The sequence below is a fragment of the Dasypus novemcinctus genome, chromosome 24 (genome assembly GCF_030445035.2).
Source record: "Dasypus novemcinctus isolate mDasNov1 chromosome 24, mDasNov1.1.hap2, whole genome shotgun sequence".
Lineage (NCBI taxonomy): Eukaryota > Metazoa > Chordata > Mammalia > Cingulata > Dasypodidae > Dasypus > Dasypus novemcinctus.
Genome location: NC_080696.1, coordinates 4,437,772 through 4,464,620, shown reverse-complemented (window position 1 = coordinate 4,464,620; position 26,849 = coordinate 4,437,772). Strand labels below are relative to the sequence as shown.

The following is a 26,849-nucleotide window of genomic DNA, read 5'->3' as shown; positions in this document are numbered from 1 at the left end:
AAACTGGAAAGCTGGGGGAGGAAGCTTGTTGCAGGCAGTCTGTTCTTGGTGGCCTGGTCCTGGCTTGGCGCTTGCCACCTCTCTCGGTCTGTTTCCTCGTCAGCCACCCTGTTGGTGCGTTAATCTTTTCCCATCCTCCCACCAGACTCCGCCAGTACTAACTCTTCCGGAGGCTTCATTGCAAGGAGAAGGATTCTGTGTCTCTACATCTTGTTGCCAGTTCTGAGGATTGTGTTCCTTATTTGGTCCGTGTGCCACAAGTCACTTGTCTCTAAGGAAAAATGTCGGATTATGAGTGCAGGAGAAGTAGGTGCTGCTTGTTGTGGTGTCGGTATGCCTACTTCAGCCTGTGGTGCTCTAGCCGTTAGCACTTCCACCTGCTGATGGCTACGGCCTTATTTTGGCCCTGGGAAAATTAGCCTCCCAGTAGGGAACAAGTTCTGTTTTTATTGTTGAAAATATAGTCGGCCTTTTCAGTACATTTGTGTTTTTAGTCTTTTCTGTATTAATTGGTATTTCTTTGTTTCAGACTTGCTAAAGTTCAAGAAAATACTATTGCTTCTTTAAGAAATGCTGCTAGTCATGTAAGTGAACCTCTTTTTTTTTTTTTTAAAGGTTTATTTATTTCTCTACCCTTTCCCCCCCGTTGATTGCTCTCTCTGTCCATTCGCTGTGTGTTCTTCTGTGTCCGCTTTAATTCTTGTCATGTGGCACTGGGAAACTGTTGCTTTTTTGGTTGTGTCATCTTGCTGCGTCAGCTCTCCATGAGTGCGGTGCCACTCCTGGGCAGGCTGCGCTTTTTTTCCACGGGTGGCTCTCCTTGCAGGGTGCACTCCTTGCGTGTGGGGCTCCTGTATGCGGAGGACACCCCTGCGTGGCGCGGCACTCCTTATGCGCGGCAGCACTGCACGTGGGCTAGCTCACCACATGGGCCAGGAGGCCCTGGGCATCAAACCCTGGAGCTCTTTTATGGTAGGCGGGTGCTCTGTCATTTGAGCCACAACCGCTTCCCTGAACCTCTTTCTATAAACGACTTTGTTCTATTGGGATTAAAGAATGTGGCTGTGGGAAGTCTCCTCCAGTTTGAGTTAAAAGTCAGAAAAGGAGGCTATTTAGGCTGCTTCTGAACACATTTCTAAATGAAGGTGAAACATTTCGAAGAGTAGAATGAAAACTGTAAAAGCAATCACAAGCATCCTGTCTTTGAGATAATGTATTTTTGAGTGATTGGGACAAGAAAAAAGTTCCCTATAAAATTGGTTTTCAGTATCTGAATAATGTGCTTATTCAGATATTCACTGTGGAATTAATGCTTATTGAAGGTTTGATGATTACTTTATGTAACACTTAGGAAAGGTTTTCCATTTCCACCTTGCATACTGATTTGATTATGTTAAATTTCTTTACTTTCTTTTATCCATTGAAGGAACGGTTAGAGGCTGTGCTTTGGCTTTTAAGTTTTTTCAGCTCACCTGCAGCTTGAAAAGAACCTGGCTTTTTTCCTCTCCTCCTCTGCACGTGACTGGAACAATTTTCATTGTTTCTTTAAGCGGTTTTATTGAGATAAATTCGCATGCCATACAGTCTATTCAAAGTGTATCATCAGTGGCTTTTAGTATAATCACAGTGTTGTGCATTCATTACCACAAAAAGTTTTAGAACAATTCCATTACTCCAAAAAGAAAAACTCTACATCCCTTAGCAGTCACCTCTCAATGTATTTGTTTTGAGGGTTAGAAACTGCTTAAAGTGTAGCATTAAATAAATTTTGAGGAAGTTTTAGGTCTTTTGGTGAAAAGGTCTGTAATTTTATAGTGAACAATAAACTTCTTATCTCCTTGTAGTTTTAGTTTTAGGTGTGGGTCAGATAATATTTTTCACGTATTTACTTTATTTCCTTCAGGGTGCAGCATTTGTAGAATTTGATGTACATCTTTCAAAAGATTTTGTACCCGTGGTATATCATGATCTTACCTGTTGTTTGACTATGAAAAAGGTATGTTGAAATCCCTTCATTTTAAACTCTTATTGTTAGGTAAAGGGGTTAAAACCTGGGAAGTCTGATGTATTTTAAGTTATTTGTGAAGTAGAGTTGGCCATTTCTCTGTGGAAGTGTTTCCACAGGTCAATTCTACCCCCATCCTTGCCTCCCTCAAGGTCCTACAACATCAGGAACGTGAGGGGGTGGGAATGTTAATTTCCTAGAGTCAGGGCTCCATTTTGCTGAATTTGAATCTGCCTCTTTATTTTATACAACACAGGAAAATGCCGGCTGCCTCCCTGGGTGGGCCGGGCCCTGTCCCGAGGCAGGGGGCGCCACAGGTCAGCGTGCCTTGGAGGCTGTCCCCGGTCGCCCTTGCTCAGGTTGGGGCACCATGTGGCTCGGCCAAGTGGGAGGAGCCCCAGCCCAGTCCCAGGGAGAGCCCCCAGTGCCGCTGGTAGGGGTCTAGGCGCAGGAGCAGGGACACGGGGCAGTGTTGGTTTGCTGACCTGTGGAACGCTGTACCAGAGCGCTGCCGGTGGTCGCGTATGAAGGAAGGCGACAGGGCACAAGACAGTGCTTCCTCGTGGATTTTAATCCGGGCCATGCAAGGTTGGGTCGCTGTGATGTGTAGAAAAGACGCTTCCATTTCTGTGAGATGGTATCAAGAGAGAAAGAAGAGAGGTGCGTCTGTTGAGGTGACAAAAAGAGAGCAACTGAACAGACACGGAACAGGTTTTTGCCGAGATGAAATAAGAAGGAATGGGGTGGAAAAGGATCTGATTAGCCAAGATGAGGCCACGCCTCTCGGTGTACTTTATGGCTAAAAATCTCTGAGATGAATTAAAGAGGATTATGGACCCCAGTGTTCCCCTGATTCTGACGTGCTACGACCGTGAACCTGGATGAGTGATGTGATGAGTGAAATAAGGTGTAAAGAGTTCTAAGTTGCGTTTATCATTAGTATATGAACATACATAACAGTAAGTGTATAGAAAAAGTTGTGAACTTACAAAGCAATAGGTTGAGTTTTAATTAAGCTAGTATTTTTCTTAGAAAAGCAATTCATGTTCATAAAAAAGGGGGCAAAGAGTTGAGAAGCATGGCATAAAAAATGCCTTTGTTTCCCTTCTCCCCTTAATCTCACTCCCTTGCTCGTCAGTTTTTCTTAGCAGGTTGTTTTTGTTTTTTGTTTTTTTTGAGAAGTTGTGGGTTTACAGAAAAAATGCATAAAACACAGGATTCCCCTTTACTACCTTATCGTTAACATCTTGCATTGGTGTGGTACATTCGCTGCAATTGATAAAAACAGATTTTTATAATTGTGCTATTAACTCTAGTCCATGGTTTAACTTAAGGTTCCCTGTTTGTGTTGTGTGGTTCCATGGATTTTTTTTTCTAGTACTGTATATACAACCTAACATTTCCCCTTTTAATCACAGGTCAGTGTTGTAGTGCTTTCGATTACACTGACAACGTTGTGCTACCATCAGTACCATCCATTACCAGAACCAGAACATTTCCATTGTTCCAATAGGAACTCTGTGTATCTTTCCAGAAAATTTTCATGCATACACAGGCTCACACCATATGTAATGTGAATGTAATATGTATTTGTTCATATAAGTATATACTTATTTACATAATGGATTTTAGTGTATTTATTGATGACACATTAACTCAATTTCATTAAGATACATCTCAAATAGTCTGGCATTTGGTACAGCATTAAAACTTCATAGTATAGACTTGTTTGTGGGGGAAGAAGTCATGATCTGAATTCTGTTTAAGAATTATTGCTTATGGCCGTTTTACATTTTAATTTATCAAATGATTTTTTTCATGACATTTGCTTTCTGTTGCTGTTTTAACCGAATTTAAGTTTTAACAGGTTTAGAAAAGTTTTGAAACTTCCTGACAGAAATCATTCCTTGCATATTAAATGCATACTGCTTCCATAGTCATGTTCCACAAGTATGTGTCAAATAAGCATGTGTACATGTGGCAGTAAATAGGGGACACAGCTGATCCCAGTGGTACTCTCGCCGTTCTCCCAGCTGTGCTTTGCTTCCAGGCCCTCCCACCTGTGTTAAAAACAAAAGCCGAGTGGAAAGAGGTGGGCAGTGGTGCTGAGTGAGAAGGGCTCCCAGCAGGCTTGCTCTGGCACCTGCCAGTTATTCTGTCGTTTGGTAAACTGAGGTGTCGAGGCCTGTCTAGTAAGTGAATTTTAAGAATACTTTGAGTACAATTTTTCTCTTTCTTTTCATTATAGAAATTTGATGCTGATCCAGTTGAATTATTTGAAATTCCGGTAAAGGAATTAACATTTGACCAACTCCAGTTGTTAAAGGTAAGACTGATAGTATGCAAGGTGAACTGCCTTTAGCTTTAGGACACCTTAGACCTGCCTGTCCAGGGTAGTGCTCTCTTTTTACGTGCAAATGACTATCTGTTCAGCAGCTGTATCGCATACACTATGGTTTTCTGTTCCACTAGGAAGAGGGGCTTGTGCCGAAGCATCTGCCTTCTCTAACGGTTTCCCTAGACCCCAGTGGTTTTTGCATTTGTGAGTTAGGCTCTAAATATTTGAATGCCATGGGGGCTAAGCCCTTCTCATCATCTTAGGTCAGCCTCTAGTCAGTTTTTTGGCAATAGATGGTTTTTATACATATGTTAATTTCTAAGATCTTTGTATATTTTTTGTATCCCACAGTTTTACATGGTTAATTAAGTATAAACAGATTCCTAACTTATGAATTTCTAGCTGCTTCTTCCCTACTTGAATATTTGATCATGATCTTTATGTTTGTATACCTTGTACACAAAATACAGTGGTTAGTGTTTGTTCTTACTAAGCTGATACTTTAATATCTTGTAGTCTTCTCTAACTCTCTAGCTTTTTAAGTTTTACAGTTCTACATATCTCCACAAACTTAGGCTTTTTCTTTGTCTGATTCCATTTTGTGTGTGTTTTTTCTAGCTTGCTCATGTGACCGCATTAAAATCTAAAGATCGGAAAGGTATGTGCTGAATCAAAACATTGCTTTCATTTTGTAGTTAGCATTAATGTGGTATCTCCTTATGCATTTTAACATTCTCTTGGCCCTTTTAATGAATATAGTATTGGGATATCTAAATGTAGTTTTGCAGCATTGAAAGCCCTACGTGTATTTATTTCTAAACAAATATATTTCATCATCAAACTAGTAAAATTTATGGACTTTAGTTCCTTACCTTTGCCAGAATAGTTGGATACAGAGTTCAGATAACCAGACTCCCCTAATGTATATGTGAAAGTGCTTAGAATATTGTCATGTGTCTAGTAACCATTCATGATTTTTTACTTTTATGACTTTTCTTAGCTTGATGATCAAAGTTGTTTATAATTTCATGCCTGTCAATTGTTCCAAACATCCTTAACCTTTAAAGCAGGGAGTATATCAAATACAGAATCTTGCTCCAGAGCCAGACAGTCAGCCTGGAGTTTGGATCCATCTCTACAATTTACCTGCTGTGAGTTTAGACAGATAAATTTACTCAACCACTCTGATTCATTTTCCTCAAATTTTGCCCTGCCTACCACATCCTTTGGTAATTTTGCTTTACTTTCTCTTCCTGTAGAACTTAATAGCCTATACCATTAATTTCACCCTTAACTATATCTTGGTTTTTCTTTTTCTTGTCTCAACTAGAACATAAACCTCACGAGAGTAGAGAAAATGATTTTATATTCCCAGAGACTTTTTACAGTGCTATACATCTAGTAGGTACTCAGCAGATGTTTGTCCGCAGTTGTGATAACAGTAGTTTGGATGCCTTTCTGAAGAAATTGTGACTTGCTAAAGGCTCAGAAGATTTATCCCTGGGGAGCAGATGTGGCTCAAACAGTTGAGCGCCTGCTTCCCACCCGGGAGGTCCCAGGTTCGGCTCTAGTGCCTCCTAAACACCAAACGACAAGCAAATGGAGATATTAAGTCAGGGGAGCGGACGTGGCTCAGCGTTTGAGCGCCCGCTTCCCACATGCAGGGTCCCAGGTTCAGCCCTCAGCTCCGGTACCTCAGAAAAAAAAAAAAGATTTATCCCCAGAGCATAAACATGTCCTACTTGAACAAGGCAGGGTTATAGGTATTCCATAATTTAATAATCATCATCAGCATCTAAACGGATTTTAACTTTAATTTATTCAAGTGGAAATTTTAGATAGTAGTCTTTGAAAAAACTTGGTATTTTAATTTTTTGCTCTTATATATCTTGTACAAATATCTATTTTGTATTTATGTAAATGCTATTGGTAACAAATGTACAGTAGTAGCTATAAATTTTCTTAAGTTCTAATTTCTGAGCTGATTTTGATATAGCAAATAGAAATCTTAACAAGATAATGCAGCTTTTAATTCCATTGAGAAATTATAATCACTGCTTGTGACTGCTTTTCTAAAAAGTAGTAGTAAAGTTTTGGGGAGACTCTTGGGGCCACAAACTAAGGCATTTATATCAAATGTAAGTATTCTTCATAAATTATGCTTAATGGAGTTTTGAATGACAAAAAATAATATAGGAGCCTTAAAAATACTACATTTTAATGAAAGGTGTTCATAATTCAGCATCTATTTTGTGCTAGGAATTTAGGAAATATCTTATTGATAAAATACCATTATGTACTGAGTTTCTGTGATTTAAAATTTCAGAATCTGTGATTGAGGAGGAAAATTCCTTCTCTGAAAATCAGCCATTTCCTTCTCTTAAGATGGTAAGCTCCTTGCGGAAAATTAGGGGAAGTATATCTCATTAATTCAGTTATGTCTAAAAAATTTATTTTGGGCCCTAAATGGGCACCAGAAAGACTGTCAAAGACAACAGTGCAATAAATTTGTCATCGTTGGTGCTTTTTAGAGAAGATAAATTTTTGTGTGGTAATACCTGTGCTAATTTTTTTTAAAGAGTCACTTAGCTGTTCCCTTGAATACAAGTTCCCATTTGAACAGTTAGTTCGGCAGGAAGAGCAGATTCACATGTTACTATGTATAAGCAGATAGGCGAGGGTATGGAGAAGGGGATGGAGGGAGATGTGAAGGTGAGAAAAGGGGTTCTACAATTGTCAAAACGGTTCCTTAGCTTTTGGAAAGAAATGAGGTTCAAAAAACTAGCCCCAAACCAAACCAAACCAAACCAAGTACCTTTGTTCTTCAAAACGGAGACATAGGTTTCAAGAATTCACTCGGAAAAAGTGTCAGTAAAGAGAGCGTGAAGATGTAGCGTCTCGGCCCCATGACGCACAGACCCCGTAGGCCGCCTCAGGCTGCCCACGTGGACCCTCCCCACTGCAGGCAGTGCCCACTGCCTCCGCTCCACAGCTCCGTTTCTAGCTGCTGTGATGCCACGGCAGTAGTGCTTAGCCAGGACTAGTGAGCCTTGCAGTATCTGGAGAAGGAGTGGATAAAATCCTCTGAATCATTAAAGAAAATCTGATGTGCTGAAAAGTGTAAAGGATTGATGATTCGTTCGGCAGGAAGGATGCCACAAGAAAGCTCCAGTACTGCCATAGTGCGTTTAAAATAGGATTTGTATAATTTTTCAGGGTACATATTAAACCCAGTTATGCAAGATTCATTCCTTGCATTTCAAAATTATGAAATCATTTGGTTCTTAGAAATATGATTTCCAGACTTTGCTTTCATAGAAAAGAAAAAAAAATCTGTAAAAGTTTTAGTAACTTTTACTTTACTAAGTAGGTTGAACACACACATATACTCTGCTTCAGTCATGCACTTTATCGTCACCATCATTTAATCACAGAAATCTTAACACTAAAGAAAAATCGGGGGAGCAGAGGTGGATTAACGGGTTGAGCACCTGCTTCCCACATGGGAGGTCCCTGGTACCTCCTATAAAAACAACAGCAGCAAAACAAATGACAATAACAAAAAAACAGACAAACCCCAGAAAACTCAGGGGAGCTGGTGTGGCTCAGTGGCTGAGCACCAGCTTCCCACATAGGAAGTCCCAATCCCTGGTCCTGGGACCATCAAAAAAAAAGTTAGGCCAAATATAAGCTCAGTAAAAAGACAGTCTTTCTGCAAATTCTGTATTTAGCAATCTTAGCACTAATACACAGTTACCCTTATTATTTTGTGTTAGGTTAGTGAAAACATGACAGCTACATTAAATAAATAGCAGAAAGCCAAAAGTTCCAAACAAATCTGAGTACAGCTGTTCCAGGTGCTGAGCTTTTCAGGAGGAGGTAGACTCAATCCAGACTCCTAGGTGTGTTCTTACAACAGTGTTAGTCTGTTAGTTTGCTTTATTTGCTGCTTTAAATACCATATATGACACATACTAAATGGTTTTTAAAACTTACCAAGTAAATTGAAGCTAAGATACCATCTATACCAAATTTAATATTTGCCTGACCTTCATGTTTGTTATAAAACTAAGTACATCAACTCTTTTTAGCTTATTAATCAAGCTTATTTCCAATCTGATTTTGTAGTTATGATTGCCAAAATAGCCAGATAGTAAAGTTCCTAGATAATTTTATTTAGATAAATTGACCACATTTTACTTTTTATAGATAGAGCCATATTTATTTATTTATGAGCCTTAGCATTTGAGGATAACTCCTTTTCAGAAGAGATCAGCAAGGTAAAAATCATGGCTTTTCATAGAACTACCTTACTCAGGTCCACTGACGTGTCTGAATGCAGTGCAGAGAACATGAGAAATGTCTTGTAGGTCATGAGATCACTGGTTTCATTACACTGCACTTCGCAGGTTCAGTGTTAGTGATTTAAATGATTTTAGATGAACAGAGCCACCTTTGCAGTTATCACAAATGAAGGCTGAGGCTACTGCCTTCACTGTTTAATTCCTCTTGCCTTTCTTATTCGATAAGGTAATCAACAGCCAGGTTGTCATTTTGGTTATGTGAAAGAATAGTGGTTTGTGCTTTAGACACAAACGTTTTATCCTTACTAATGATATTTTTGCTTATTGAATGCTTTTTGTAATAATTCTGTTTTCCTGTTTTCTCCTTTATTCACTGCTCATTTCACACACACACATGATCCACCATCACCAAACAAAACTCTAGGTTCTAGAATCTTTGCCAGAAGCTGTAGGCTTTAATATAGAAATAAAGTGGATTTGCCAACAAAGGGTAAGTGATTCTGTATGTGACACATTGTTTCATCCCTCCCTGTTGTTTGTTTGTTTTAATTCTTTCATTTCTGTCACTTTCTCTTTAATGAAATAAGTGAGATTGAAATCTTATTGTGGCTTCTTCCAGCAGACACAGTACTTATTGGATCTTTTAAATAAAACATGTTATGCTTATACTAATATGTAAGTACTTTCTACTTAAAGATGAGTCTAGTACTATGAAAATTTCAGCATAAACGTGTTTCATGTGCCCATTAATATCATGAATGGCTTCTGGGCATACTTGTCAAGACAGCAGTCAGCACTCCTTGTTTTGGTTTTTATTTTCTTCTCCCCTTTCAAACCATGTGTTTTAAATAATTTCCTAAGCAATTTTCTGTTGCACGCCAGTAGCTACTAATAGTTACCCAGGAAAAGAGGTTTTTGCAGATGTTTTAAGTCACTTCCAGATTGAGTCATTCTTAGTTAAACAAATATTTACTGTGAAGCTGCTATAAGCCAGGTTCTTTTCTGGGTGCTGGGACAAATAGTGAACAGAACAACCCATGGCCCTGCTTTCCTGGAAATTCTGTTGCAGTGCAGGGACAAGGGCAGAAAAAGGCGATCAGTTACTTGAATATGTCTGATGGTGATAAATGAAAATGGAGAAGGCAGTATGGGAGAGGGTTGGTTTGGGTGGGAGGGTCGTGGTAGCAGTACTTAATTTCATTCAGGTATCATGATTGGGCAATTGGAACAATATGTGGGTTTTTTTGTGTTTTTTTTTGGTCAGAATAATCTATAACTGCCCTCAAGCCACATTTCCTAAATAGCTATTTGTGGGAGATGGACTTGGCCTAGTGGTTGGGGCGTCCGTCTACCACATGGGAGGTCCGCAGTTCAAACCCTGGGCCTCCTTGACCCGTGTGGAGCTGGCCCACGTGCAGTGCTGATGCGCGCAAGGAGTGCCCTGCCACGCAGGGGTGTCCTCCGCGTAGGGGAGCCCCGCTAAGGAGAGTGGCCCAGTGCGAAAGAAGGTGCAGCCTGCCCAGGGATGGTGCTGCACGCACAGAGAGCTGACGCAGCAAGATAACACAACAGAAGGGGACACAGATTCCGGTGCTGCTGACAACAACAGAAGCGGACAAAGAAGAGGGTGCAGTGAATAGACACAGAGAACAGATAGCCGGGGCAGGGAAGGGGCAAGAAATAATCTTAAAAACAAACAAACAAACAAACAAAACAGCTGTTTGTGGCAAGATAGTCCTGTTAGTTGGTTCTCAACTTATTTCCTAATAAGTGGATTTTAGTTTTCTGAGCTGCTAGTGTTATTTTACTCATATTTGGATTTCAGCAGGACTTTTACATTTAATTTATTAAATTATTTTAATTATTTGTTGAAAGTATTTTATATACATAACACCCAAAGAAGGAGATTTTTGAACTTTTACGAGGTACCAGGGATTGAACCCATGACCTTGTACCTGGGAAGCAGGTACTTGACCTCTGAGCTACGCTCGTTCCCCTCAAGTGACTTATTTTAATATGGTTTTGCTGTAATGGATTATCAAAAATGAAGTCGAGTCCTTTAGTATGAAATTTATATCAAAATATTTTTAGTCTCAGTGGACTTCAAATTTCTAGAGTTTCAAGTTTTATTTTGTTATGCTTCTTAAAGTCACATCTGTCAGTGCTCTAGCTAATCACTTGGTGGACGAGTCTCCAGCCCTGAGTTATGATCCCTGCTCTATCAGTAACTAGCTGTGTGATGTTGGGCAGGTCACAGTCTTTCCAGGTTTCGGTTTCCTCCTCTGTAAATTAAAATGGTTGTACTAGTTTTGTTGTTGTTTTTCTTCTCTCCCTGATTCTAGGGTATGTAATGGCTTTTTTATATTCCTTTTATTTCTTCCACATAGGATGGCATGTGGGATGGCAACTTGTCAACATACTTTGACATGAACCTGTTTTTGGATATAATTTTAAAAACTGTTTTAGAAAATTCTGGAAAGAGGAGAATAATCTTTTCTTCATTTGATGCAGATATTTGCACAATGTGAGTAATATAATTTTTTCCTGTGCTCTAGAATGTAGCCAGGCCTTAGGGTCCAGCGATGCTGGTGGGAGGTGGGAAGTTGCGTAGGCTCCACTGCCAAGGTTTGTCCTCTGATGGGCTGTGCTCTGGTCCCCTTCTGACGGCACCGGGCGCCCTCCACACCCAGGGGTCCTGACCGCCCGCCCCGTGCTTCATGTCACAGGCACATCATGTCCTCCTTACCAGAGTGGAGGCCCTCAATGGCTTTCTTGCGGCCCATTTCTGAGAATGTCTTAGCTCTTGTATAGACGCATGAAAAAATTTTTTATCGAAAGGAAACATACTAATGGTGGTTATATTTGAATACTGTATTTCACTTTTTTGTTGTTGGTTGGTTGGTTTTCTTAATATTTTTACTATTTTCTAAAATTTTAATCCGAATATATTACAGATAACCCTGCAGTGAAAGGTATTTTTAAAATTGTCTTTTTTAGGGTTCGGCAAAAGCAGAACAAATATCCCATATTATTTTTGACTCAAGGAAAATCTGATATATATCCTGAACTCATGGACCTCAGGTCACGGACAACTCCCATTGCAATGAGCTTCGCACAGTTTGAAAATCTCCTGGTAAGTTATATTTGAATTGCTACATATATATCCACACAAAGAGCATAGTGGTGGGTGAGGTTCTCCTGTTTCTTACACCTACTTATGCAACAAGTAGTTGTACTTAAAATGAAGATACTAGATCTCAGAATGAAAAGTGGTCCAATGAGCAAAGATAAACAGGTCTTTCAGACCTAGCTCAGGCTTTGTTTTCTGAGTGGGTTTTTAGAAATCATTTAAAATGGCTAGACTGCAAACTTGTTTGACCAAGTACTCCATTGGTAAAAACTTTCTGACCCCACACTTCCAATATCTGCATGCTTATAAAATATATATACATATATTACAAATACTTTATATTGTATATATGAAATATCCTTAAAAAGGACTTTTAAAGAGTGAATTAAAATAAGTGGGAGCGAAAATTCTGAATGTTTCCTTTTCCTGCCTGCTCTGCGGTGGCGAGGGCTGGGCTCGAGCATGAGCACTGGGCACGTGCAGCGTTGGTGCTGTTTGATGAGCACCGTTTTTCTGCTTTGAGGGCATAAGTGCGCACACTGAAGACCTGCTCAGAAACCCCGCCTACGTCCAGGAGGCCAAAGCGAAGGGGCTGGTCCTGTTCTGCTGGGGCGACGACACCAACGACCCTGAGAACCGGAGGAAGCTGAAGGAGCTGGGAGTCAGCGGTCTAATTTATGACAGGTATTCGTTTTCTCATGAAAAATTTTCATGAAATATTAGAAAAAAGTAGTTGATGCTTTATGAAACGATAAATAAAATTAAGATTTTGTAGCGTTTAGCCCGAGGTCTATCTTGACACTTGTTTGTCAGTATTTGGTTTGGTTTTTTGGTTTTTTTTTGGAGTATGTCAGAATCACTTGGGAAGCTTGTTAAAACATTCAGGTGATGGGGAGCAGATGTAACTCAGAGGCTGAGCACCAGCTTCCCATGTATGAGGTCCTGGGTTCAATCTCCAGTACCTCCTAAAAAAAAATTCAAATGACCCTGTCCTCACTCAGATGAACTGTCATCTGGGGATGGGTCCGGCTATTCGCCCCAACCTCTGTCTACATTTCTCTTTCTTGGTGATTTCATCCAATTCTGTGACTTTTACTACATCTTTTTATCCTGAAAATTTACCAATTTATGTATCTCCAGCTTGGACTTTTCCTGTGCTGACCCCTGTTCCTTCTGTAGCCTCCTGATGTCAGGGTAAATGACAGCATCACCTTCCAGTTTCTCAGGCCGCATCTTCAGTGCCTTCCCCGACTCTGCTCTTCATGTCACCCAGAGTCAGTCGGGCAGAACGTCCTGCTGCCTGCCTCCATCTGCCCAGCATGTTTGCCCTTGTCCCCTCAGCTCAGCCTGCTCACTGGTGGCACTGCGTCCTCCCTTGCCTCGGCTTCTCTGTGTCAGCACAGCAGCTAGGGGATCTTTTTAAAACCCAGGTCAGATCCTGGTACTGTCCTGTGTCACCGAGTGGCCTGTGAGGCCCTGCGCCATCTGACCCCTTTCCCCATGCACTCCACACTGGCTACCCACGAAGACTCCGTGATGGCTCCGGCACCGTCTTTCTGGGGCGGGGGCGCTGAGCACGCAGCCTCGACTGACAGTGCGCGTCCTTGCTTGCCTGCACACGCTGATCACATCTGCCAGCCACACGGCACGTCATTTTCACTTAACCTGCTCATCTCACTGCTCCCCTCTTTTTTTCATAAGCTCCCCGGGTGATTCGTGATGTAAGTTTGAGAACCACATATCTGGGAGAATAAAAGGGTTCCTTAGAATAAAATTTTGGGGTTAGGAGAAATATTGACTCTGCTGAGGGATTACAGGACTTGCAAAAATATTTGAGCACAATCATTCAAGAAGTGTGCTGACCTGAATTGTCATATTTATTAGAGTAAAATCCTTGGCAGGTAAGGTTAAAAAACACTTTCCTTGGGTTTGGTTCTTAATACTGTTTATCCTATGAAGTCATTTTCATAATAAAACTTTTTTCAATATTTTGTCTGGTTCAATGTGGGTTTAAAATTACAGCCTCCTGGTCTTCTTTCCCTCTCTCCCTCCTCCTCCTGCCTTTTATTCTCTATTTGGTTAATTTTTCCTTAAACAGCATGATTTATGGCTCTTTTAGACATTTCCAGCTGATAAAATGAAATTTTAAAGTAATAACTTGAAGGAAATGCTGCTTTAAGTAAGGAATGATGTTAAGCACCTTCAGTCATAAAGAATATGATGAGACTGTGCCAGGTGATTACCTGGGCTTGTGGAGTGTGCAGAATTTCAGACAGGCCCTTCACCTCAAGGGAGCTGCTTGGTTGGAGCCAGATACTACCGTGGGATGGAGGGAAGGAAGATGCTGTGTGTCAGCGTGCTCACGTGCGCTCTTGCGGCCCGCAGTGGACGTGAAGCTGGCGTGGGCGGGCGGGGTGGGCCTGCTCTGCCTGCTTGGCCCCGAGGCAGAGGCAGGGCAGTGCTGAAGGCTGGGGCTCCTGCTGGGCCTGCTGAGAGGCAGGGGCTGTGTCAGCCTTGGCTTCCACCCCTTCTGGGTTCTTCCTCTTCACTTTAAGTAAAGAGCTTCCTACCTGCAGCTTAAACACCTGAGCACTCCTACCAGGCTCGCGCTGAGAAACAGGCGTCCCGCTGCCTCCCGTCGCTTCTGGCTGAGTGCTTGCCCCACATTTTTTTAATCATTTCTTCAGGTGTTATTTCCATATTTTTAAACATACTACTAGCTTTTCATTATCAAATCTGTTTCAATTACTGATTTGGAACCTTTGAGGCATTTTGGATTGTGGAAAAGTGTAGTGAAATTGGGTGTTTTAGACTTTCAAAAACTATTTTATTTTCCCCTGTGAAGGCTTTAAGTCATAATAGGTTTTATACTTAAGTCATGTTTTTGTGATATATTAGCTTTCATAAACCATTGAGGGCTTTTTTTTTAATTAAGAGAAGTATGTTTATAGAACCATGCATAGAATACAGAGTTCCCATGTACTGCTCTATTATTAACACTTTAAACCATTAGGTTTTATTTGCTAATATTCTGTTGAGTTTTTGCATTTATGACAGTAAGATCAGCCTTTAATTTACCTTTCTCGGATGGTCTAATTTTGGAATCAGGGAGAGTGCCGGCCTCATAGAATAAATCGGGTTATGCCCTTTTTCTTAAAAAAAAAAGGTGGGCGCCAGTTTAACAAATGCCATGTGAAAAAGTGTTAGTCCCGAAGTGCCCTGCGCCCCCAAGTCCCATCCTCCTATTTCCTTCCTTAGAATTACCTGCTTATTAAATTCTTTATTATTTTTTCGTTTAAGTTTTAATTCTGTCCCGAAACAATATACCATTTATTTTATGTGTTTGAGATCTTTATTGGTACTTTTTTTTAAATTGACTTATGATCCTGAGATTAATCAGATTGGTGTATGTAGCTATAATTTATTCATTTTCATGGCTTTATAATACCCCATTGTATATTTGAACCACAATTCTGTGGTCATCTGGGTTGTTGCCAGTGTTCTGATATTACGTCGGGTAAGACAGGTGGAAAAAAAAAACTGACAACAATCTTGTGCAGAGAGGCCAACATAAGCCTCTAACCTGTACCCAGATGCACCAGCTTTTACCATTTTGCCACATTTCTATCTGTCCATCTGTGTATCTATTTTCTAAACATTTGAGAGCAATCTGTATGCATCATGCTCTTTGAGCGCTTACTCCTTCCATGTTTATTTCCTAAGAACAAAGATACTTACAGAAGCATCTTAAGCACAGTTTTCAAGTTCAGGAAATTTAACATTGGTGTAAAGCCAGTTTATATTCTGGTTTTTTCATAGGTCTCAGTGTCCTTCTGGGCCTTTTCTCCTCCATTATTAGATCCAGTCCAGCGTCCTGTATTGTTTTTCATTGGTATTGTCTCCTTAGTTTGTCTTTTTTAAATTGTGGAAACATATCTGCAACATAAACTTTCCCATCTCCACCCCTGCCCAGCAAGCAGTTCCGTGGAATTAGTCATATTGACACTGTTAATGCCACCTGCACCGCCATCCATGGAGCTTTTCTGCCACCGCAGATACCCGGTGCCCATTGTGCATTAACTTCCCATCCCCCCCACTTCCCCAAGGAACTTGCACTCTTTTTCTTCTCTCTGAATTTGTGTGTTTAAGTAGAGTCACACAGTACCCATGGCCTTGTGCCTGTGTGTGTATCTCTCAGTGCTCATTGTCTGACATTCTGCCATCTAGGCGGTCTCCTGCTCAGCAGAGTCGGGCATCACCGTTCAGCAGGGCTCCGGTAACCTGGAGCAGACTGTTGCGTGCTTCCTGGTTCTCAGCTCCCTGTAGCTTTCCTCCATTCTCAAGGCGTGAACCAGAGTGTAGTAATCCTTCCAGGAAGAGCCTCACCCCATCAGCCCTCGGTGACGAGAAGCTGCATGTGACCACGACTTGGTTTCAGGCTCCCGCGGGCCCTGGGCCCTGCGTCCTGAGATCACTGTCTGTAGAGTGGCAGTGCCTCCCGGGGGCGAGGGCCCTCCGCACACCTTCCTTTTCCCTCGGCCTGCTTCTGGACAGACCGACTGAGCTCTGCGCACATCTGTTGTCCTGTGAGATGACTGCTTTCTGCCCTATCCTCTGTTAAATTTCTAGTTTCCTAAATCCCGTATCCTTTTTCCTTTTGATTTACTATCGTTTTTAGGATAGGAACATCCCTCCACCATTTTTTTTTAAGAAAGAGGGGCATATAAAAAGTAAGTGTTTTTGAGGCATATCTTGTCTTAAAATGTCTTGGCTGAGCAGTGAGTTCTATGTTGGAAATAATTTTTCATTAGAATTGTCAAAGTATTTCTCTGTTGCCTTCACAGCCCCAGTGGTGATGCTGTTAAGAATCTGAAAGTCATTTTGCTTCCTGTTCTCTCACCTGTTTCTTTGGAAGCTTGGATGTCTTCTCTTTGGGAACAGTGTTCTGAAATTCCAGGGGTGGGTTCTGAAATTTGTTGAGGGTTCAGTTGCACCCATTGTGCTAGGACTTGGCATCCTTTTTAAACTGGAAATACATGTCCTTGAACTGGGAAAATTTCTTGATTTATCAGAAGTCATTAAGGGTTTTTTGTTGTTGTTTTGGAGTTTTCTTCTGTTTTCCTATGTTCCATGTTAGAAGCTTTCTTCTGTTGTTTGGAAATCCTTGGCTTCCTTTTATGGATGGGCTCTGGAGCAATCTGGGTGGGCTCTTTGGTGAACCTCTGATGTCAGTAGATGTAGAACTTTACTTTCTGGCTGATCAGATTCCTTGTAGAACAATCCATACATTCTAGCTAGAGGAGCCAGGTCTGACTCTCAGGGTTCTTAGAGCCAAACGAGGGAGCGAGCTATGGGCAAGGCGCCTCTCTGTTGAGCGTTTGTATGCACATGCTCTCTGATTGCCTGATGTGTGTGACTGGAGTTTTTGTCAAATGCCCCCCATTCCAGCAGACGGCTGTTGAATTCTGGTCCAGAAATCAACCTTCAGCCCCTTGGGGTGGACAGGGCCAGCCCTAGCTGCAGGAAGCAGAGGAGGGAAAACGCTTGCTGCTGCCTTTCCCTCCCATTTCAGGAGGACTTTGGCACTGATTTACTCGCCTTTGGGGAATTTTGCTAGAGTAGGATGTTTTTCCCACGACTGGCTTGCAATTTGGACTTTCCAGTTCTGCTAACTGAAAAACTTTGATATTTTTCCATCTGTTTTCTGGCTTTCAAAATTGTGTTGCTGTGTCTCTACTGTTTTTGTCATACTCACAGGTTTGTTTATAATTTCTTTCTTTCTTTATATTGGAATATAGGGAAAGTGAAGTTAGATGCTCTTCATTCTCTTATAGATGTCTTTAACAGAAAGTTTTTAATTTTGTCAAATACTTAATAGAGGCAGTAATTTTTAAAAAATCTTTCTAAGAAATTCTGCCCTCCTGTGGTGCTGTAGGTTCGCTTGCAGTGCTTGGTGAGGGGTCTGGCTTCACGCTTGAGGAGGAAGGACCTTCCCTTCACACCTGCCCCTGCGCAGCTGTGGGCGGTCCTCTGAGGGAAGACCTTCCTCATGGAGGGGGTGAATTCCAGCTCTGCTTCTCGGTAGCTTGATGGCTTGGGGCAATATACTTAGCCTGTCGGTTTCCCGTCTGTCAACTAAGGTGTAGTAGTCAGCCAAAGGGGTGCTGATGCAAAGTACCAGAGCTCTCTCGGGCTTTGTAGAGGGTATTTATTCGGGGTAGAATCTTAAAGTTATGAGGCCCTCAAGAGTCCAACTCAGGGTATCTTAAGAGGTACTTACTCGCCCTGAGTGTTGCCGCGGGTGACGTCTAAGGAGGGTTCAGCCTTCCTCTTTCCTTTTAAGGCTCTATGGGCCCAGCTTCTTCTGATTTCAGCTGTAGGCTGGCAGAAGACTGCTCTCTCCCCCACGGATGGTTTCTTTCTGGGCTCAGCTGCTCTGTTCTCTCCACAGGATCAGCTGTTGACTGTCAGGCTCGTCTCTTGTCCTGGGGCCTCTGCCTGCTAACAGAGCCGTTTCTGTTGGCTGTGTTCTGAGTGCCTGTCCACCAGACAGGGTGGGCATGCACTCTAGTGACGTGATTGAATCAAAGCCCTGATCTTAAAATAATTTAATCAGGTATCTCTGCTGAATCTAATATAATCAGAGTTATCATGCCCACAGGAACAGACCAGTTTGCAAACATAATCTCTCTTTTTGGAATTCATAATCTCAAAATGGCACCTTCTACCCTGTGAATTCCAAAAAGACAGTACGGTATTCAATCAGTTAGCAATGCTAAGTACAAACGCAAATCACAGTCAGTTTAAAGAGATAACAGTTTGTCTTAGGGCAAAGTCCAGTCTGGCTGTAGAACTCTAAAACTTACTGGAACCATTTATCTGCTTCTAATATACAAAGGGATAGACAAAGGATAAACATTAGCATTACCTTAAGGGAATTTGGGAGGGAAACAGGGAAATGTGGGTCCCCTACAGTTCCATAAACCTTCAGGGCCTCCTTCATTAGATTTCAAAGTCTGAGAGTCGGTTCTTCTTGGTTCCACCCTCATCAAGCATCTGGGTGGTGACATCTCCAGTCCTCACCATCCAAGAAAGTTGGAGAGATGGCCACTCTTTACTCAATCTTTGGGGTACTCTCAGCCCCCTTAGTACAGTGAGGGGAGGCAGCATTCTCCCTAAACTCAGGCTAACCCTCTCAGAGCAGCGGGTTGGCCACGTGGCCTTCCCAGTCTACGGGGGCAGGCGCACCCCTCTGAGACCTGTGGGGTGCTGACCTCACTCTCCCCACACCTCTCTGTGCCCTGGGGCAGCAAAACTCCCTGAGCGGTGGGCTGGAACATCCAGCCTCTTCAACCACCAGGGCATGCTCACCCTCTCTGGACACAAGGGTGAGGTCCCTCTCGGCCCAAGGCGATGTCTTACTTCTAGACCTCAGCTTCCATGGTTTTCCCCATAAAGCCATTTTCCCTTCCATCTCTCCCCTACATGTTCCTTTTAGTCCAGGCTGACATTGGTTTTGTTCATACAGCTCTCTCAAAAAGCATGTTGGTTTAGCATGCAGGAAGCGGGGGTCCAAGCCATCAGACAGTAAGACTTTCTACAGGTCTTTCCTGGATAATTGCATTTTCAATTCGGACTTATAAGTTCCAAGTTTAGTTAATTTCTCAAATGGGGCACTATCATCTGGGGGCTTGATTTCCAGAGGCTTGGAATTTCCATAATCAGTTACTGGTTTCTTTGTGCCCAACAATTTAGTTCTCAGCTTCTCTCTCTTACCTAGCGTTTTACTAAAGCTGCAAGGAGAAGCCAAGCCACATTCTCCAGGTTTACTTTAGAAAGTTCCTCAGCGAAATGTCTGGGCTCGCCATTTTCAAATTCTGTCTTCCATACAACATCAGGAGTCAATCTTGCTAAGTTCTCTTCAGCTTTAAAACACGGCTCGCCTTCCCTCCAGTTTCCAAAAATAGTTTCATCATTTACTTCTAAGACCTCATAAAAAGTCTCTTTAGCATCCATATTCCTACCAACAGTGTCTTCAAAGCAATCTAGGCGTTTTCTATGAAGAATCTTCAGAATTCCTCCCCAAAATACCCCTTACCCATTTATAAAACTATTCTAGCATTTTGGTAATTGCAAAAGCACACTGTACTCTTCAGTACCAAATTCTGTATTAGTCAGCTAAAGGGGTGCTGATGCAAAATACCAGAAATCTGTGGCTTTTATAAAGGGTGTATTTATAGAGGAACAGACCAGTTTACAAACATAATCTCTCTTTTTGGAATTCATAAATAATCTCACTGCCATGTAAGGCATTGGCAGTTTTGGCTGTCAGCCCCGGTCGCCGCCTGGGCCGGGGCCTTCAGCTGGTCTCTGGCTCCGGGAGGACCGAGGCAGAGCCATTGCTCTGGGCTGTTGGAGAGACGGGAGGAGAGGGGTGTAATATGGAACAGTGCTTGCGTCTTCTTGAAAAAGACTTTCTAATATAGATGTTCCAAGGATTCTGTAAATGAATTCTCCTGAAAAGTCAGGTCTGAAGCAAACCATGAAATTATACTGTTTTATGTGTTTTATGTCTGTCTGACCATAGGATATATGATTGGATGCCCGAACAGCCAAATATATTCCAAGTGGAGCAGTTGGAGCGCCTGAAGCAGGAGCTGCCAGAGCTTAAGAACTGCCTGTGTCCCGCTGTGAGCCGCTTTGGTCCCTCACCCCTGTGTGGGGAGCCCGGTCTCCATGTGGACGCCAACAGCGTGGATAACGTGGAAAAGGCGTAGCCTGCACCGCCGAGGCCGTTCCTGCACCGGCGCCGCTGAGCGCTGCTCCTCTCTGCCTTTCAGGTGTCTCGTCCAATGAAGCAATAATGACACGTTTTACTCTTTCACTACAGCTTGCTAGAATTCCAAGTATGCTACTTAAATCACTTGGCCAGGTATAATTACCAGTCAGTCTCTTTACAATGAAAAGATTTATTGCTTGGTAAATATTTTAAACAAAATATGTAAATCTATAATGTTAAACAGATGTACATTAAAAACATTGAACTTTGAAATTAAACTATTATATAAATTTCTCATATTTATACTTGTTGCAGCTTTTCATTTGATCAGGTCTGAAATCTTTAGCACTTGAGGAAATGACTATGCATAATTATACCTGACCATGGAAAACATAAGTACCTCAAATGCATGCATTTGCACTGGTGATTCCAACTGCACAAATCCTTGTGCCATCTGTGTGTATCTGTATTTTTACATGGATCGACATGCACATGTCCCACTTTCATTCAGTATCCACCTTGAGGCTGCTGCCGTTTTGCCACTTGACAAACCAACGCCTGTGTAAGCAGCCTGGAGGTGCAGCTTGGCAACGTGTTTCATAAGTCTTTCAAAAGTTGTTTTGCATAAATGTTAAAATTTCAAAATGCTGCAGGGTATTTAATGTATAAAATATCAGTAATAGGATGTATGTTTGCATACTTATGTAAAGTAGATCACAATGTATAAATTCTACTCAGTGCATGCTTTAGGTTTTAAGCATGAAATTGGACGTGTTTACTCTTAAGTCCTTGCATCTGTGGTGCTAGGTGAGTGAGAAGGTGTCAAGGACTGAAAATATTTTGTTGCCTAAAAAAAAGCCTGTTTGTAGGTATTTTAAATTTGCTTATTTTAAGTGTCTCTCACTACCTATTACACACCATTGCTTTGAGAGTTTATATTGTGTGTGTGTGTGTGTTGTATAGTACTCTCCATGCAGAAAAAAAGAAAAGTCCTGAATTCTCATATTGGTATTCCTTATTGGTTAATGTATATCATGCTGTAATTTATTCAGAAATGTAGAAGCTCTTACTAAGTGTATGTGCATGTTTTTAGAATTATACTGCTGAGCTTTCTTTCATTAGAAGCAGATTGTTTTGACATAATTGTAACTTAAGGATGAATGTTAAATAAAATAACAAATTTATTTTCTTCATTATAAAATGAAGTTCCAAGAAGTTGTTACTTTTATAGAATCAGTTTTACTTACAATATTATTATGAAACGTTGAATTCGAGTGTCTACCCTAAAGGAACAGCTTGTTTGCATCTTTGCCATCTACCTTTTCTTGCATGGTCTTTACTAGCCACTTTTTACATGTGTAACATATTTTGGTAGTAACTGAAAGCCTAAGATATTACAGGTTGTATCTTCTTTTGTTTAAGCTAAGCAATGCAATTTTGAACAGATCTTACTTGTGTGAAGATAGACTTTGAAATCCAGTGGTATTTATAACACTCATATTTAATGGAAAATAGGGTAGGAAATAGAGTGTTCTGCAAGGGTTCTGTTTGCTTTTCCTCACATTGAGATTTTCCAAAATTGTGGTGTGAATTAGGCACTTTTAAAAAACTCTCGAAGGCGTCCTCATCTTCAGAGCTTTGTACAGTACAGTTACTGCTGCCTTGTAATTTGCCTGGCCATATGTGTGCATCTCATCCTGTTCTCTGATCCTCCCTCTGCCTTTCTAGGGAAAAAAGAAGATAGAGAGGAGGAGGAAAGGACGTGGCAGGGGCAGGGCTTCTCCTGGAGGTTTCTCTTTGCCGAGAAAAGCTTTCTGTAACTGCTGGCGATTCTGCAGGGCCTCGCTGCTCTCTCCCTGTCTTCTCCTGACCCAGTGTCAGGAGACGATGAAAACACAAGCAGGGGGGTGGGTGGAGCTCAGTGGCAAGCACCTGCTTTGCATGTAAGAGGTCCCAGCGTCAATCCCCAGTACCACCTCAAAACAGCACAGCACAGCCAGCAGGGCCTTCCCCTTGCCATAGGACACACCCAGGCCCCTTGTCACTAGTCATTGCCCTGAACCTCTGCAGCAGCCACACTGCACCTGCTGACGGGGCCACACGCCACATTCCTGCACTCCTCCTGCAGACAAGCTCCTTCAGCCAGCACTCTTCCCGGGCCCTTGCCAGGTCCCTTCAGCGGGGGGGGGGGAGGCCTTTTCCTTCACGGCATTAGGATCCCCCCTGCATCGTGCTTGGTCATGGGCTCTGGAAGGACGTGTGTGATGTTTGTCTCCTCTGCCGGGCTGTGGGCTCCACAAGGCCAGGGACCTTGTCTCGTTTTTATTCCACAGTACCCGGAACAAGTAGAAGGTAAATGCTGGAATGATTGGGATAATACAATTTGTATCAAATGTCCTTTAAATTAAGAGTTATGTTTACTAAGAATGTAAACTTTGCATCAGCTTACATTTTGACAATTGGGGCAGTTTATTGATGTCAATTTTGAAATGTAGAGGTATAATGTTAAATTATTTTATATTTTTGGTAATTGAGCAAAATGTTTGCTAAGGTGTTGCCATTGTTCTTCCCCTCGTTTCTGGAGCTGTATGCTGTGCTGGGTGTGGGCGAGCACAGTTGCCCTGCCCCGGGGCCTGGGGCCGCCCGTTTACCTCACTCCTTCCTCGCGACACTTGTCTTTCTCGCTCCATACCCCACGCTCGGGCTACCTCAGGACTGCGTCGCTTGGCTGCAATGCCTTCCTCTGCCTGCCTCAGTGTCCAGCTCAGGTACCACCTCCTTCACAAAACTTCCCTCAGCTTTTGCTCGGAATCATGACGCTGTAGGCTGGGAGCCTGCAGACGCCCCCCTCAGGCTCCCTGTTCACTCGGCATCTGGGTGGGAGGCCCAGGGAGGGTCCGTGACTTCAGGGGGGCTAGAGTCGGGGTGTCGCGACTCCCAGCCCAGTGTGCTGGGACTGTGCTGCCTCTGGAGTCGCTGGCATTTGTTCGCATGTGCTTTCTTAGAGTCCACCTTCCTATGTGCCTGTTATATTTCCCTCCCAAGATTGTAAGCCCCTTAAGGGCAGGGACTTTGCTTTTCTAGCACTATTATAGTGTCTATACAAGTTATGAATTAGATAAATAAAAGGTGGTGGCAACAATCCCAGTTTCCTAACTCAGATTGTTTCATGGTCTGTGTACAGTTTCGTGTGGCATGCTTGACCACAGTGCCTGTGTGTGTGCGTGTGCGCCTGTGCGTGTGCCTGCCCTGCGTGTGCTGTGTGTGAGTGCGTGGCTGCACTCAGATCCCACTCGTCCTGGGTGTTGGGGGACATATTTGATGGGTTACCCCAGCCTGTTTTTTGCTCTTTCTCACTGAGAATTATGGAATAGTGATGATGATTCCATTGACTCAGGTGGAGGCTGGTTGCCCCTTCTGGGCCAGTGGCCTACAGCCCGCGCTGGCGGCTCGGTGGTAGGAAGGGGCCGCCTGGGCAGGACGTGGGCCGCGGCAGAGGCGGCCTTGCTGGTGCTGCAGTGCCCTCCGCCCCGGCTCTTCACAGCTGATGGGATTCCGTCGTTACGCCTGTCCTGGTGTAGTGCAGTAGGCTGAATAATGGAGTCCTTAGGTCACTGGTTTACTCTTGGCATTTTAGATTTGGGCCACCTGCTTTTTGTGTAGAAAGCAAGATATGCATATCACTTAGAAATATTGCATTGTTTTGGTGTTCACAGTTAGAAATTCATTCAAGTATTCCCTTTTAGTGGGCTTATGTACTTTGAGAAATAGATTAAAAAATGTTTAATAATGCCAAAGAATATGGCTAAGACCATACAAGTTATGTGTTGTGGGAGTTAAGGAGAGAGGGTGGAAAAAAAGGCTTGGACTTTGAAGCCCTCATGAATAGGGTGGCGTTGGGGCACAACCTGTGTGAAAGGTGTGAAGTGCAGGCCTGGGTGGAGCGTGGTGTGTGCGTTGGGAATCACGGCACCATCTTGATTGGAGAGCACCATGGAGTTGAGTATTAACAAGTGCCAGATGGACGCTGTGCAGGCTTGCAGGAGATTAAGGGTTATTAGAGATTGTAAAGAAGGGATCTGACATGGAAGACATTTAAAAGTAAGGAAGAGGAAAATATTGGTACAGGAATAATAAAAGTGCTAGAACTGATCTATCCTCATTTATATGCAATTCTCCCCTTTCTCCCCCACCAAACCTTCCATCTCACCTCCAGTAAGCGGCACCTAGTTTTCCATGACTTTTAACTCAAACTATTGGATTACTTTAGCTTTATATTATATCTGATAAGGCAGCTGACCAAATTTTTTCAAAACCTTTTATTCACAATTTTTTGTTTAATAAGTTACCTCCTTATCAAGTGCCAGAATGAGTCTTCTTGAGATTTTGAGTGGTGGTGGATTATTGTGTAAGAAGGATTCACATTTTAAAAATAAGTTTCTCTCCAGAACTCAATGTGTCTATTTCAGAATTTTTTGGTCACAATATAATTATAGTAATCAGTTTTTACTGCCTGTCTTAAACCTGTTTTGTAAAAACTGGAGCAGGTGGTGACGAGCCCAGGGCCTGGGACAGTCTGGAGCGCTGCCCTGACTGGCATTGGGGCAGCGGTATGTAGCGCACGCAGGCTCTCGGGCCATCAGTGCGAATGCCGACAGTGAAGCTGCGAGCTCTGTTTCAGGGTGAGTAGTTGGGGCTTTGCGGACTCCTCAGTCTTGGGGACCCCCATGTTGACCACACTTTGAGGACCACTCACCTAGGTATTCCAAAGTTGAAAAAAAATGTGCTTGAGGGTATGTCTTTTAAAATTTGGCCTGTTTTGTACTTGGTACCGTAGAGAACTAATATCTTCATCTCCGGAAGGTTACTTCAGCGACTTTTTTTTTTTATAAGTTCTTTTTCGACTACTTTTAACAATACTCTCTCTTCCTTTCCAATTTGTTTTTATTTTGTTTTCTCTTTCTCTCCTTTTGGAGCTTTTGTTAAATGGTTGTGGGAATTTCTGGATTCATCCTCCACATGGCTCAGTTTTCCTTCCATCTCTCCTGCGTTGCGTCTGAGCATGTCTTCTTCTAGAACTCCAGCTGACAGTGTGTTCAACTATCAGTGTGCCGTCACACAGCCCATCTGGTTTCCTTTACAGTCATTTTTAATTTCAAAGACTTCTCTATTTGGTTCATTCCACAGCCTATTCTGGTATGGACAGCCCCGGTGTTTCCCCCTGAGAAACAGATTTTAAGTCTCCTCTTTGATCAGTTGTTACATCTTCTGCTTACTGTATTTCATGCTTTTCTGTCATGGTAACAGTTACTTTTTTAAGACTTTACTTTTATTTATCTCTTCCTCACCCCCCTTGTTTGCACTTGCTGTGTCTGTTTGTCTTCCTTGTTTCTTTTTAGGAGGCACTGGATGCTGAACCCAGGACTTCCAATGTGGGAGTGAGGTGCCTAATTGCTTGACCTACCCCTGCTCCCTGCTTTGTTGTGTCTCTCATTGTTTTTCCTCCCCGTGTCTCTTGTTGCATCACCTTGTTCCATCATCTTGTTGCATCAGTTTGCCACACCTGTTCATCATGTCAACCCACTGTCATCTTAAGAAGGCGCTGGGAACCGCTGCTTCCTGCTTTGTTGTGCCTCTCATTATGTTTTTTCTTCTTGTGTCTCTTGTGCCAGCCCCACGGTCTTTAGGAGGCACTGGGATCCAAACCAGCAACCTCCTATGTGGTAGGTGGAATCCCAGTCACCTGAGCCACATCTGCTTCCCGATAATGGTTATTCTTAATACATGGGTACCTTTCTATTTGCATTATCTGTATGTACAAAAGTTGGATGCTGTTTCTGGTTACCCTCCGTGTGCCTGCCGTGCTTCTGGGCAAGTGGTAGGACAGACAGGCTGGCGGGGGGATGCCGATCGTTGGTCTTTTTGCTTTGGGTTCCTTTCTTCCTTGCATGCAGGTTCTGCTTGTTACTGAGCACGGACTAGAGGAACCAGTCCAGCCTGGTGTGTGAGTGCAGCCCTCACAGCGGTCTGCCCGGTGGCTGCCCCAAGGTCCCTACTCCTTTCCAGGACCACCGAGCCTGACTCTTCACTGTATCCATCTTGGTTCATTGCATTTAAAATATTAATAACCGTATTTTTATTTCCTGGATTTTTGATTGATTCTTTTTCATATCCACCTGATTTTTTTTTCTCATAGGCTTTTTTTTTTTAAAGATCAGTTTTATTGAGATATGTTCTCATACCATACAATCTATCAAGGTGTACATTCAGTGGCTCTTAATATAACCAGAGTT

At 42.5% G+C, this 26,849-nt stretch overlaps 1 protein-coding gene across 13 annotated transcripts in view; it reads left to right on the top strand.

Moving 5' to 3' along the window:
• Window positions 1-23,698, top strand: part of GPCPD1 (glycerophosphocholine phosphodiesterase 1) — a 68,683-nt gene extending 44,985 nt beyond the window's left edge. For all 13 annotated transcript variants that reach the window (XM_012522567.4, XM_071211526.1, XM_071211529.1 and 10 more), the window contains 10 exons: window positions 530-584; window positions 1,904-1,996; window positions 4,254-4,331; window positions 4,962-5,001; window positions 6,670-6,731; window positions 9,072-9,137; window positions 11,035-11,171; window positions 11,645-11,780; window positions 12,301-12,461; window positions 20,365-23,698. In XM_012522567.4, the coding sequence (XP_012378021.1) occupies window positions 530-584; window positions 1,904-1,996; window positions 4,254-4,331; window positions 4,962-5,001; window positions 6,670-6,731; window positions 9,072-9,137; window positions 11,035-11,171; window positions 11,645-11,780; window positions 12,301-12,461; window positions 20,365-20,554 (1,018 nt within the window). In that variant the 3' untranslated portion in view covers window positions 20,555-23,698. The remainder of the gene's footprint in view (window positions 1-529; window positions 585-1,903; window positions 1,997-4,253; window positions 4,332-4,961; window positions 5,002-6,669; window positions 6,732-9,071; window positions 9,138-11,034; window positions 11,172-11,644; window positions 11,781-12,300; window positions 12,462-20,364) is intronic.
• The last annotated feature ends 3,151 nt before the right edge of the window (window positions 23,699-26,849 follow it).